The 15,474-nt window shown below is 39.3% G+C and overlaps 1 protein-coding gene across 4 annotated transcripts in view; it reads left to right on the top strand.

Moving 5' to 3' along the window:
• Positions 1-15,474, top strand: part of LOC150080048 (uncharacterized) — a 477,066-nt gene that overhangs the window by 243,018 nt on the left and 218,574 nt on the right. For all 4 annotated transcript variants that reach the window (XM_090381622.1, XM_090381621.1, XM_090381619.1 and 1 more), the window contains one exon: positions 6,910-7,929. In XM_090381622.1, coding sequence (XP_090237748.1) covers positions 6,910-7,929 — 1,020 coding nt within the window. The remainder of the gene's footprint in view (positions 1-6,909; positions 7,930-15,474) is intronic.

The following is a 15,474-nucleotide window of genomic DNA, read 5'->3' as shown; positions in this document are numbered from 1 at the left end:
GAAAGCAAGCTTATGCAGCATCAGCCAAAAAAAAAACAAAAAAAAACCCACTTCCACTTCACCCTCTGTGCGTTCAAAATACCTGTCCAGCTGAGCCTTAAACTTATTTAGGCTATCAACCTCCACTACAAGGGATGGAAGTCTGTTCCACCAACCAACCACCCGCTGGCTAAAGGCAAATTTCCGCACGTCTATCCTACTTCTGTCTTTCCTCAATTTGAATTTATGCCCTCTCAGGTGATTCTTCTGGGCTAGAGGAAGAATCCCATCAGCATTGAGCATGCTCAAACCATTCAAGGCTTTATACACCTCTATCAGATCACCTCGCTGGTGCCTAGTCTCCAGACACTGTAATTTGCAAAACTTAAGCCTTTCTTCGTAAGAGCAGCCCTTTGTTCCATTCACTAATCTTGTTGCCCTTCTCTGTACTCGTTCCAGCAGCTCTACATCCTTCTTGAAATGAGGCCTCCAGACCTGTATACAGTACTCTAGGTGTGGCCTGACCATTGCCTTATACAATGGAATAATCACTTCCTTATCCCTGCTGGAAAAATTCCTGTATATCATTGACAATACTCCATGAGCTACTCTTGCAGCCCGTCTGCACTGCTCAGAGAACTTCATATCTGCCTGCACAACCACCCCCCAAGTCCCTTTCATTCTCTACCACTGTCAGTGTAGTACCACAGAGTTGATACGTTGCTCTGGGGTTGCTGTTTTCCATGTGTAGCACTTTACATTTTTCAATGTTAAACTTCATTTGCCACCTCTCAGCCCATCTGCTCAACCTTTCCAGATCCTGTTGCAGTAGCATAGTGTCAGTAGTGTCCTTGACAACCCTGCCAACCTTTGTATCGTCTGCAAACTTGGACATTAAGCCCGATATACCATCATCAATATCATTTATAAATACAGAAAACAACAATGGACCCAACACTGAGCCCTGAGGGACTCCACTAATAACATTAGTCCACGATGAGCAGTGTCCATTGATTACCACTCTCTGTCTTCTCCCCCTCAACCACCCCTTTATCCATAGCAGCAATTTGCCTCCAATGTCACACTGCTCCAATTTGTGTAGCAGTCTTCCATGTGCAACAATATCAAAAGCCTTTCTAAGGTCCAAGTATATAATATCAAAGCTATTCCCTGCATCCAGTTCTTTTGTGACTGCATCATAGTATCCAATCAAATTGGTCAGGCAAGACTTCCCCTTAACAAAACCATGCTGTGTCCGAGCTATAACTGAAGTCTTGTCTAAAAGATCCTGCAGTGCTTCTTTAACCAGTGCCTCCATTAATTTTCCTGGAACAGAAGTTAAGCTCACAGGTCTATAATTACTTGTGTCAGCCTTTGATCCTCCTTTGTGAATTGGGGTCACATTTGCACATTTCCAGTCTATGGGTACCTCCCCTGAGTCCAAGGAAGCTCTCATAATTATGGCTAAGGGTTTGCTTACTTCCTTTGCTGCCTCCTTTAATATAACTGGATAGATCCCATCCACCCTGGGTGCCTTTCTTGTGTTTATCTTCAACAGTTTCTCCTCCACTTTACTCCCAGTTATTTCAAGATTCTGTAGCTTACTACTAGAGTTGAATACACCTCTGGCATTCCCCTCGCTGAATAACTCCTCATGTGTGAATGTCGATGCAAAATATTCATTTAGTTTGTTAGCTACCTGAGCAGCATCATCAACAATTGACCCATCAATATCAAGTGGACCAATCTGATTCATCCCCTTCCTTCTAGAGTTTACATAAGTAAAGAACTCTTTGCTGTTTTTCTTTGCATCCCTTGCCAAGGATTTCTTGTAATCTGCCTTCACCTGCCTAACCTTCTTTGTAACTTGGTTGCATATCAACTTGTATCTATCATAGGCTTCTGTGTCATGTGTTAATTTGTAAGTATCCCATGCAGTTTTCTTCTCTGCCATATGCCTCATTAGTTCATCTGACATCCATTTTGGCCTAAACCTTGATCAATATTTCTTAGTTGGTATGTAAAGCCTAGTAGCTTCCAAGATAAGTTTTTTGAATTTGCTGTTGGTAACATCATCAGTTTGTCCCACTGTATAGAATTTAAATACTGTCTCAGTCCATCGTAGTCGCCTTTGCGGATGCAATAACCCTTCCCTTTACCCCTAATGGTAGTTACCTCTTTGAGTAAATCCCACTTCAGCACACTGTGATCACTGCCACCTAGTGGTTCATTTATCTGCAGATTCTTAATGCATGAAGAATCACTGCTGATAATCAAATCCAGAGTATTACTCCCTCTAGTTGCCTCCCGAACATGCTGATGTAGAAAACAATCATCCAATAAATCCACAAAAGCCTTGCTAGTGTGTGAGTGACCAACCCACAAATTCCAGTCAATATCTGGGAAATTAAAATCCCCCATTATAAGACTCTCTGATTTACTGGCCCGCTCTATTTCCCTGTACAGTTTCTTATTATACTCATCAGAGTCATTAGGCCTATAGCACACTCCTACTCTCAATTTTGATCTCCCAATGCTTATGTCACACCAAACTGACTCGACACTGCACTGTCCATCGATGTCGACTGACTTCACTTCCTTGGTTTTTATGTGTTTCTTAACTAATAGCATAACCCCTCCCCCCTTCCTATCCTGTCTATCCTTTCTGTAGATGTTGTACTCCCCAAATTGCAGTTCTGCATCCCTTATATCTGTGTGACACCACGTCTCTGATATCCCAACAATATCTGGCTTTGATGTTTTGAGCAATACCTCAAATTCATCAAATTTATTTACTAAACTTCTAGCATTGGTGTACACGCAAGTATACCTGCACCTGTTTCTATTCTTAGCTACCCTAACACAACCCATGTGTTTACTTGTACCGCAATGTCTCTGAAATATCATGCATGACTCCCAGCAGTCTCTGAAATATCATGCATCTTGTTTTTCAGGCATCTGCTCATTCTAATAGAAGCAGTGCAAGAATCTCTTTCACCTCTGCCAGTGGCTACTGTTAATCTATTGGTCTTTGTCTCCCCCCAAGCTAGCAGTTTTCCGACCCACTTAACTCCGCCTCGATAGCATCAGCAAATATTCTTGCACCCTTTCTATTTAAGTGTATCCCATCCCTGTAGAAGCAATCTCTCCTGTTAACAAGTACAGTCCAGGCTGAAAAAAATTCTACCCCTTGAGCCTTGCACAATCTTTCCAGGGCCGAATTGATCGACAAGGATCTCATCATATACTCCCTCCTATCGTGTCTGGGCAGAATTGCAGACACTTTCAAATTCAACCCTAATTTTCGGCTTTTGTTCAACAGTGACCTGTACTTGTTAAGTAATTCTGCCGGTCTCCTACTCTTAATATTATTAGTGCCAACGTGTACAACTATATCACCTTTTGTGCCCTTAAAAGATGATATTCGCTTTACAACGTCATCAACCTTTGCCCCTGGCAGACATACCCTGGTCCTGTTCCACCTATCCTTTTTACAAAGCATGTTCCCCGTTTCCCTGACAATAGAGTCACCAACAACTACTAGTTCCTTTGGGACCAGCGCAGTCTGCCTTGGGGGTTGTCTCTGTGTCACGTGATGCCCAAGTGCAAGCTCTGGCGTTGATGTGGGCAGCTGAGAAGTTGATGGGCCCCTCAATTTAGTTTCGTCGATGGCATTCACCCTGTCCTTCAAGCTCTCATATAGGCCCACAAGAACGCCGAGTTTTATGTAGAATATTTTTTCTCCACAGAACAGAGTTTAACATGCTGATAGCCTTTCTGCCATCTGTAATTCTCTTATTGATCTCTATTTGGGATGATCCATCACTTTGTAAGATTGATCCCAAATATTTGAATTTATCGACTTTTTTGATTTTAAAACCTGCAATATTTAGAACGTGTCCTGGCCCTGAAGACAACATTTCAGAGCCGACAGGGCTAGCCGAGTGGGTAAAGTACCTGCCCGGCAACCCAAAGGTCGCGGGTTCGATTCCCGCCTCGGGCTTGGATCAAAGTACTGCAAAAACCTTGGGAGGTGCAATATGGCCCCAGAAGCCGATGCGCCAACAACTGCCAAATCAAAAAAACAACAACATTTCCGTCTTGCTAAAATTGATTTTTAGACCCCATTGTTTATATTCCTCAAACAATTGACGACATGCATACTTTGCATCTTCTAAGTCTTGTGCTATCACCACCTGATCGTCTGCAAAAGTAAATTGTGAATATAGGTGTTCTTATTAATCTGCAATCCCATTTTATTACATTTTTTTGACCAGGATCTTAGGCAGATGTCGATATAAATTTTGAAAAGTGTTGGTGACATGCAACAACCTTGTAATAAGCCTTTTGAAGTGTGGAATTCAGTTGACAAAGCTGATCCCACTTTAATTCTGCATCTATTATTCTTGTAAATTGCCTTAATAATGTTAATCAGTTGTCCATCAATATTTGCCTCTTTCAGTGCTTCCCATAAGAGTTTTCTTGAAACACTGTCATATGCCTTTTCAAGGTCAATGAAAATCATAAAGATTTTTTTTCCTTTTGATTGGCATTTTTCAAGGATCTGTCGTACTGTTGAGATATGATCTATACATGACTTCCTAGCTGAAAAACCACTTTGTTCTTCTGTTACCTCAATTCCGGCTTCTAAATGGTTCCTGATCCATTTTCCAAGGATCTTTAACAGCGGGTTCAGGACACATATTCCTCTGTAATTTGAACAGCTTTTCTGATCGCCCTAATTATAAATTGATGTAATATATCCTGTTATCATTTCTTTCGGTATTTCTTCTCCTCTCAGTATACTATTTAACAGTTTTTGTATCAGAACAGCCACTCCTCTTCCTCCATATTTCAGAAGTTCCATGTAAACTCCTCCAGGTCCAGGTGATTTGCCATTCCTTCCTTCCTTTAGCAGGAGTTCCACTTCCCTAACAGAAACTTTTAAGCCCGAGTCTTCTACACCAAAATCCTCCATCGTCTTGAACTCTTCCCGGTCTTCTTTTAAAAGTCCTTCGTACTACTCCGTCCAGTCTTTCAAAGGTATTAATTGCAAACCAGCATTGTGTTTATTCTGTTTTCTCAAGTCTTTAAGGACCTTCCATGATTCCGCTGATTGCTTGAAGCGCAATTTGCTATTAATAGTTGCACATTTCCTTTCCCATTCTTCATTTTTCGCTTCTACTACCAACCGATTGGCTATTTTCTTTTTTTCAACATAAATGTTCCTGTATGCATCATTCCTATCACCCAGCCATTTCTGATATGCAAGTTTCTTTTCCTCTACAGCAGCTCTTACTTTCTCTTTAATCCAGGTCTTTTTTGGTCCTTGGCTCTTCTTTTTGCCTAGGATTTCACGAGCTATATTTTTTTAACAGTATTTTTTAAATATTCGTAGATTTCTTCAGTATTACCTTTTATCTCTATGTTAATTGTAGCATCCAGTCTCTGGGTGAAGTTGTTTCTAATGCTGTGGTCAATATTAAATTGATCCACTTGTAGCAATTCTCCTTCCCTGCATTGTTGGTTGTCCACACACATTTTATTAATCCATTTCCACCTCAGTGTTGTTTTAACAAGAAAATGATCAGATCCACATCAGCTCTTCTATAAACTCTGACATCTTCCAATACCTAGGTCCCTGAATGTTTTGAAATAATGTAATCTTTAACTGATCTAATTTGTCTTGTCTCCTGTGACCAAGCATATTTATGGATATCCTTGTGTTGGAAAAATGTGTTGTTTATTCTCAAGTCGAACTGTTCACAAAGATTGCATAGTCTATCTCCGTTGTCATTCCTCTCTTTCTCCCCAAATCTTCCAATAACTTTGCTATTTTGTTCAGTTCCTACTCTTGCATTGAAATATCTCTTTGTTCTTAGGAATTTTTTCTATTAGTTCTCTCAGATCCTTCCAAAATTCATCCTTCAAATTATCGGCGGTGTCATTAGTCGGGGCATATATTCCCAAAATACATATTTCTCTCCCGTACATTTTCAGTTCCAATGAGATCATTCTTTCATTAATAAATTGCCAGTTTTTGATGTTGTGTCTCAATTTATTTTTAACAGCAATGGAAACTCTTGCTCTTTCACTCTTATCAACTCCACTCCAAAAATGGTAGTATTCTCCCATTATTTCCTCTCCATATCCCTTTTCCTTGTCTGTGATAACACGACGATGTCTAACTTGAATTTTTGCAGTTCATCCGAAAGAAAGTTTCTTTTAGTTGAAAGGCCTTGAATATTCCAGCATCCCAAAATCATAGTCCTTTTCCGTTTGCCGAGTCGTTTCCGAAAGTGCAGTCCATTTTCATTTTCACTTGTAGGTCGTTTAGCATTTGTGTATTTTTTACACTGAACGAGGAGCTAGCCCTTTGCAACAACTCCCAACCTGGAGGGCTGGGGTATCTCTCTTAGTCTGGCCCCTACCCTTTGACCTGTCCAGCTTGGCAGGCCCTACCAGTAGCTAAGCTACCTCCGACTTAGCTCTCTGGGTCATCGGGACACACAATCTCCCCCCACCACGACAAGGTGGAGAATACCATCGGGGGAGCATCATATGCCTCTACTAATGCTAAGTGGTTTCAACACTTATATAAATATTTTCAACTTTTAGCTCTTTTTTAGAAGTGTAATCTGCTATACGATTGGGGACTGCCCATAGTAGTTTTTAGCCTAAAAATTTAATAAGAAGAGTTACTTGAAAATGGAAAATAGATTGAAATCTTAAAAGTAAGTTAAGAATTGTGTCATTTCTTGGGTTTATTCTGAATTGTGATTTAATTTTAATTGAAATAAATGTTGTTTTTAAATTTTCCATTAAACGTTTCCTAAGAAAATATATTCTATAAATTTTTCCACCTTTTTTGTTTGTTAATTTTCCTCTATATGGCAGAAAGATTTCTTACATAATTTGTTTAATTTGAAGGCAGTACAAGAGAGGTTACGGGATCAGGAACAAGAACGTCAAGAGCGACAGCGATTAGAAGAAATTCTCAATTTGTGTGCAGAATATGAACGACAAGTTCAGAAAGAAAAACTTCATAAAAATATCAAGGAGGATTTAAATTCACCACAGCATCCGGTATCCTCTTCATCGAGCGAGTTCAGTGCCCCATCTTCTGAATCATCAGTGCCATTTACAAATTCCTCTGATAATTCTGGTGAAACTAGTTCAAATAAGCCTGCTTCCAGTCCTAGTGAACCACCCAAAGCAGAAACTCCTAATGTAAATATCTCAGCAGCATCTCCTCATAGTGAATTTGGAAGGCATGGTGCTATTCCCTCATCAGTTTCATTATCTCAGAGTCAGCTGTCTGGTCATCTTAAAACTGCTGTGAGCCCTAAAAGAAGTAACTCACCTCCATACATAAGTACAGGCAGTTATCATACACTCCCTAATCGTATTAAAACTAATGGTTCACTTCCCCGTGAACGTGGTTCACTTGTTGGTTCACCACCTTCTGATGGACAAAGATATGGTTCCATTCAAAGAGAGACATCTCCATTTGATAATGCAATGCTTATTGTTAACCATAAAGCTATAAATTCAGCTTCTTCGGAAGATGAACTAAATGCTATATTAGGTAACAGTGGGTCTGTCAAAACAAGTCCTACATGTATAGCTCCTTCAGATGATAGCTTTGATGATCATCGTCCAAGTAGCCCGTATATGGGAACTGCTTTTCTTACATATCCTCATTCACCAAGAAATCGTATCAGGACTGTTGTACCAAGGGATAGAGGGCCAGAAGTGTACGAAAATAGGCTAGCATGGTCAGAATTGTCTAAGAAGCAAGAGTTGCCGTCTCCTCATCCAGTTACACATTTGACTCATTCTCCAGCCGTTATCCAAAATTATCATGCTGTTGCACCAGACCATACTACGGGAGCTTTTAAACAGTCCCCTGTTAATTTACAAACCAGGGAGGAGAAGGAAAGAAGGGAGGTACGTGTTTTTTATTTATAAAAAGTCTCAAATGAATCTGTGAATATTTAATATTTTTGCTATATTTCTTTTAAGAAATATGATTTTTTGCACTTTGTTCAATTTGAATAAATTACAGTAGTGTATGAAAAATAAATACAAAAAACTGATTATCACATTACAGGCATACCTTCTGAATTAACTCTGAAGGACTTTTTTTTTGGAGTAGTGATATTCATTGCAATTTTTTTTTTTTGTTTTAAACAGAAATGTGTGCAAGAAATTTTAATTACAGTAGGAGCTTGAAAATCTGGAATTTTCAAATAATCAAAACTTTTTGAATATTTCTCCAAATGGAGAATATTCATTAATTTATTATTCATTTAAATCTAGTTGAATATACAAGGGCACAGGTAAGATATGCTGGCTGGACTTATAAAAAAATTAAAAGCACACAGTTACCAAATCTATGCATTATGTACCATTAATAATTTACAAATGTTTTATACAACGATGAGCCAAAACATTATGACCAGCGAGTCGTGCAAATCAAAGCAACTGCAGGTGAACTATGGCACGTGCGCGGGTCGGGACACTGTATAAGAAACACCTGATACTGAGCTCTATTAATCAGTGTTACTCTTATTCTTCAGATGGGAAAGGCAGCGGACTTAAGCGAGTTTGACAAAGGCCAAATTGTAATGGCCGGATGACTGGGTCAGAGCATATCTGAAATGGCACGGCTGGTGGGGTCACCTGTGGTTAGTACCTACCAAAAGTGGTCCGAGGAGGGGGAACCCACGAACCACCGGTGAGGTGTTGGACAATCATAGCTCATCAATGCTTGAGGTTGAGCGAAGGCTCTCCTGGATGGTATGTGGCAACAGAAGGGCAACTGTGGCACAACTCGTAAGTAATTGGAATGCTGGTGATGGGAGTAATGTGTCACAACACACAGTACATCGAACCCTGCTGAAAATGGGGCTGTGCAGCTGCAGGCCACTCTGAGTGCCCGTGTTAACCACGGTTCACTGGTGACGGTGCCTACAATGGGTACGCGAGCATCGAAACTGGACCTTGAGTGATTGGAAGAAGGTCGCCTGGTCCAATGAATCATATTTCCTGTTGCACCATGTGGACGGCCGGGTATGTGTGTGTCGTTTACCTGGGGAAGTGATGCCACCTGGATGCACTGTGGGATGAAAACAAGCCAGTGGCGGCGGTGTCGTGCTTTGAGTGATTGTTCTGCTGGGATACCCTGGGTTCAGTCATCCATGTGCCGGACACTCTGACATCTACCACCTATCTGAATATCATTGCTGACCAGATACACCCTTTCATGGCAATGGTCTTTCCCTCCAGTGGTGCTGTCTTTCAGCAGGATAATGCACCATGCCACACCACCCAGATCGTTTGCGACTGGTTCACAGAACGTGAGCTAGACTTCCAGGTATTGCCCTGGCCTCCAAATTCCCAGACATAAATCACATTGAGCATCTGTGATTTGTGCTGGAACAGTTACTTCGATCTGCGGCATCTCAATCATGGACCTTATAGGAGTTAAAGGATCTGCTGGTTATGTGTTGATACCAGATACCACAAGAAACAGAAATCTTTTAGCAGCCATGCCTTGCTGGGTACGAGCTGTTTTGGCTGCATGTGGAGGACCAACATCATATTAGGTAGCTGGTCATAATGTTTTGGCTCATCGGTGTATGCGGTGTGCTTTTAAGTTGTTGGACTGGTGCTATTTCTGTCATGTTTGATGAGTTTGAAAATAAGGGCAAGTGGTATGTTTTAATTCAAACTTCCTCCAACAGTGGTGGAGCCATTGACAAGGCATCACCTAAAAAAAAAAAAAATGTGGAACCATTTAAAACTAGTAAGGGCTGGTTGAATAGATTTAAAATCCAGGGAGAAGCCGCAAGTGCAGATTAAGGAGCCAAAACTTTCAAAAAAGAACTTGTTAAAATTATTGAATAGGGGTATTATGTGTTATACTTCTCAACAAGTTTTTAACATAGATGAAGCAGGACTTTTGTGGAAACGAATGCCTAAAAGAAGTTTCATATTGAAAGAAAAAAAAAAAAAAACATGCCAGGTAAAGAAGAAAAAAACATGCCAGGTTTCAAAGCGGTGAAGGATCGGTTGACTTTATTGTTGGGTGGTAACACTGTGGGGGATTTAAAATTAATACCCCCTTTTAGTTTATTTGGAAGAGGGCCAAAGTTCAACCCAAAATCGACACATTTTTCTTGATTAAATTCATCAATTAAATTCATGATTTTAATTGGAATTTTAAGTTTAATTTTGATACGTAAGTAGTTACCACATAATTATATACGTATGTAATGCAGAATATTTTATATGTACAAATATTTGAATATTAAATATTTTGACCGACATTTGTGCATCTTTTCACTACCGTTTATTATTGATTAGGAAATATCCTATGGCACCGACCGCAACTCACAAATACATATGTTACCTTATGGGAATGTGGCACTCGCTTAGCGCGGATTCACTTAGCGCTCTGTTTTTACGGAACCAATTATCAGCGTTAAGCGGGGGTCACCTGTATATGTATTTCGGTATCGAATATTATCTCCGAGTTATGCTTTATGACTTTCTTATCCCCTGTCAACTTATATGTATTAATTTGTGATGTCACGTTTGTAATAACTAGGTTGCTATATTTATTTAGTTAAAAAAGTACAATTCAATTGACAAGGAAATTTAATAAGATTAATAAATTGTACTGATTAATTGATACTACTATACTCGCTATCTAATTTTCCGTTAAACCTTATGCTAGCACATGTTGTATTGTATAACAATGGCGGCAAGTTATGAACGGTTAATCTATGGACATGAGGTATTATTTACTTCCCAAATCGCGCTATCTAAATTCCAAATGAACCATGGAGCTTGACTAGGTCTATAAGCTACTTATAGAAAATAATTTAATCTAAAACAATTAAGTCAATAAAGCAGCTAAGTATAATTAAAAATGGCATCTGCAAAACCTGTCCACACGTGGATTTGATACCCTTACCGATACTAAGTAATAACCTACAAAATCTCTATCTAAATTCAATTTAAACTCAAGTATTGTTACTAGGAATATAAAGTAACTCTAAAAAATAAATTAATATGCCAATTTAAGTCAATAAAAAAGCAAAAACTTCTCTATTTGCTGGAGCCATAAAAACTTTGCCTATTCACATGTACTCTCGCATCCACTCTCGATATACAAAATTTGTATATTGTCTATATGTCTATATATTGTCACTGGAGATGAGTGTTGGGAGTTTCTGTACAACTCGGAGACAAAGCATCAGAGCATGTTGTTGACTTCAAAATTATCACCAAGGCCCAAAAAGTTTTGTTTATAGAAGTTCAGGGTTAATAATGCTGATCATATTTTGAACACAGCATTGATTTTCTTCTTGAAGGGGGAAAGAATGCAGCATTCAGTGTACAGGTGCTTCAAAGACTATTGAAGTGCATTTCCCAGGTGAGATTGCAATTACGATAATACCCTCGTCCATTCTTGTTTGAAGACATTTCTGATAAAACATGGCATTGTACAGACCCATCGTCTACCCTACTCACCTGACCTAGTACTGGTAGACTTCTTCTTTTTCCCATGGTGAAAACTGCACTCAAAGAAAAAATTTTCAGAATGTTGGAAACATGAAGAAAAACTCAATAATGGGTGGTCATCATACCCATTCCAGAAGCAGCCTATGATCATTATTTCTCTGACAGATATTTCTGTCTGAGAAATAATGATCATAGGCTGAGGGGGGGAAAAAAAAACAATAAAAGAAAAGGTTCTGTTTATACTCCGGCACACCACATAGGTGCAGAAGTTTACAGCTAATTATTTTAACATGAATATAGTCACTACCATACCAGTAATTGTTCTCCTGTATTTGATATTATGATTAGTAATGGCACTGTGCTGTTCAGCAGTACAGGTTAAATTTGGCTTAACACTGGCGACTGTCATTCTGTATTGATTATGTGGATCAGATCTACCGTATTATCTAATAAAAATAATGAATTATTCCTAAATACTTACTATATGCATAATATTCAAAAATCTGGATTAAAAAAAAAAAAAAAAAACCTGGAATGTGCTATGTCAGGATGCTGAATTTGATGTTCTACCATTCTTTGTCATCCAATTTCAGAATCAGCTATCACATTTTGTAATAACTGAGAGCAAAGTGGAGGAGAAATTGTTTAAGTTAAACATAAGAAAGGCACCTGGGGTGGATGGGATCTATCCAGATATATTAGAGGCAGTAAAGCAACTAAGCAAACCCTTAGCCATAATTATGAGAGCACCCTTGGACTCAGGGGAGGTCCCCACAGACTGGAGATGTGCAACTCTATCCCCAATTCACAAAGGGGGATCGAAGGGTGACATGAGTAATTACAGACCAGTTATTTTAACTTCTGTTCCGGGTAAAATAATGGAGTCACTGGTTAAAGATGCATTGCAGGATCATCTAGACAAGACTGCAGCAATAATTCAGACACAGCATGGGTTTGTTAAGGGAAAGTCTTGTCTGACAAATTTGATAGGATATTATGATGTGGTAACAAAGGAACTGGATGCAAAAAATAATTTTGATATCATATATTTGGATTTCAGGAAAGCTTTTGACACTGTTGCACATGGAAGACTTTTGTACAAATTGGAGCAGAATGGTATTAAGGGTAAGTTGCTACAATGGATAAAAGGATGGTTCAGTGGGAGAAGACAGAGGGTGGTAATAAACGGGTGCTGCTCTTCGCGGACTAATGTTATTAGTGGAGTCCCACAGGTTTCGGTGTTGGGTCCAGTGTTGTTTTGAATATTTATCAATGATATTGATGAAGGTATATCAGGCTTAGTGTCGAAGTTGGCAGATGATACAAAGGTTGGCAGGGTTGTTAATGACAGTAATAGCAGTGTGCTACTGCAACAGGATCTAGATAATTTGGCCAGATGGGCTAAGAAGTGGCACCTGAAGTTTAACCTTGACAAATGCAAAGTACTGCATATGGGTAGAAGTAACCCCAGAGAAACGTATCAACTGTGTGGTACTACACTTAAGGTGGTAGAAAATGAAAAAGACCTGGGAGTAATTGTGCAGTCAGATATGAAGTTTTCTGATCACTGCAGACAGGCTGTCAGGGCAGGTCATGGGGTTTTGTCAATGATATATAGGAATTTTGCTAGCAGGGAAAAGGAGGTGATTGTCCTTTTGTATAAGGCAATGGTCAGGCCACGCATTGAGTACTGCGTACAGGTCTGGAGGCCTCATTTTAGGAAGGATGTAGATTTGCTTGAGCATGTATAGAGAAGGGCAACAAGGTTGGTAAGGGGAATGAAGGGATCCTCTTACCAAGAGAGGCTTCAGTTCTGCAAACTGCAGTGGCTGGAGACTAGGCACCTGCACGGTGATCTGATTGAGGTGTATAAGGCCTTGAATGGGTTGAGCACACTGAATTCTGATGGGATCCTTCAACTTGTTCAGATTATGAACCTAAGGGGCTTAAATTCAAATTAGAAAAGACAGATGTAGAATAGATGTGCAGAAATTTGCCTTTAGCCAGCGGGTGGTTAATTGCTGGAACAAACTTCCATCTGTCGTTGTGGAAGTTGATAGGTTAAATAAATTTAAGGAAGAACTGGACAGGCATTTGGAGGGAATGGTGTGATTTTTTTTTTTTTGGCTGATGCTGCATAAGCTCATACACTTGCTTTCTTGCATCACATGCTACTACTACTACTACATTTCGGGGCCTTTGCTGGTTTCTTGATCATTACAATACTCAACTAAAGATTCTGCATCGAACTGTTTTTTTTTTTTTTTTTTTTTTTTTGTTACCTGATTCTAGATTACAACCATAGTGAATCATGGATATCTGTAACCATGAAACTCTGTCCGTTTCTCTTGCCCTTTCATATATTTTTATAACATTTTTATATTTTTTATATTTTTATAGAAGCATGTTAGAGAGGCAACAAGAGGAAGCAGTATCTTGATCAAGAGGAACTGCATCTTGATCTGGTTAGTAGCAGTGAGTCTTTGTGCATGAAGAATCTTCAGGTAAAAGATTCACCAGGGTGGCAGCAGTCACAGTCTACTAATGTGGAATTTAATTAAAGACATAAATACTGTCAAGGGTAACTACAGGAATCTCAGAAATTTTTTAAATACTATGCAGTGAGACCAACTGATGATGTTACTAGCAGAAATTTTAAATAGGAAGTATTCAGGGAAGTAATCAAAGGTGTTACTAGGCTTATAATACCAACAAAGAAATCACGGCTTAGATTTAAATGGATCTGAGACTATTGAGACATGTGGCAGAGAATAAAAGTGCAAGGGATACATATATATTATCAAGTAATATAGAAGGCTATGGTAGATACAAACTAGTCTATAATCAAGTCATAAAGGAGGGTAGGCAAAGTAGGGCAGGTTATGAGATGTCTCTGGCAAAGAATGCAAAAAAATAGCAGACTTCTGTGTTTATATTAACAGTAGAAGGAAGGAGTTCAGTCACATTGGGCCACTTGATGTCTATGTGTTAACTGTTGATGATCCTGCTCAGGTTGCAGACAATTTGAATAGGCATTTTGCATCTGCATTCACACATGATAAAATCTGTAGGTAAAGGGATGCCAGAAGTTTATCAAACTCAACAAGGAGCTAAATGAATTTGTGATAACTGAAAGGAAGGTGGAGTTGAAATTATTGAAGATGGACATAAAAAAGCACTTGGGGTGGATGGAATCTATCCAGTTATATTAAAGGAGGCAGCAAAGAAGGTAAACAAATCTTTAATCTTAATTATGAGAGCATCTTTGGATTCAGGGGAGGTTCCTATGGACTGGAGATGTGAATGTATCCTAAATTCATAAAGGGGATCAAAAGGCGACACGTGTAATTATAGACCTGATTCCATTATAGATAATTATAGATTCCATTATTTTCCCTGGAACAGGGAAAATAATGGAATCACTGGTTAAAGAGGTAATGCAGGACCATCTGGACAGGCATGCAATTACACTGCAATCACGGGATGGATTTATTAATGGGTGGTCTTGTCTAATCAATCTGATAGGTTTCTATGATGCAGTGACCCAAGGAACTTGATGTAAAAAATAACTTTGACCTCATACACTTTTTCTGGAAGGCTTTTAATGCTGTTGCATATGGGGTACTGCTGTATAAACTGGAGCAGTGTGACATCAAGAGCAAGTTTCTGCTGTGGATAGAGGGATAGTTTGATGGAGGAAGATGGAGAGTGGCAGTGCTCTTCATGAACTGATGTTGTTGGTGGAGTTCCCTGGATTTTGGTGCTGACCCATTATCGTTTTCAATATTTATCAATGATATTGATGAAGGTATATTCGGCTTGTGGATGATGCAAAAGTTGGGAGGGTGGTTAATGACAGTCATCAGAGTGAGCTGTTGTAACAAGAGCTAAGAAAATTAGTCCTTGTGTTGGGAGATGGTGGTTGAAGTTTGGCATGGACAAGTGCAAGGTGCTGCATGT

This window comes from Mastigoproctus giganteus, chromosome 9 (assembly GCF_048544385.1).
Source record: "Mastigoproctus giganteus isolate SK-2022 chromosome 9, ASM4854438v1, whole genome shotgun sequence".
NCBI classification, from domain to species: Eukaryota; Metazoa; Arthropoda; class Arachnida; order Uropygi; family Thelyphonidae; genus Mastigoproctus; species Mastigoproctus giganteus.
The sequence above is the reverse complement of the archived record's forward strand: the minus strand, read 5'-3'. Positions and strand labels throughout refer to the sequence as shown.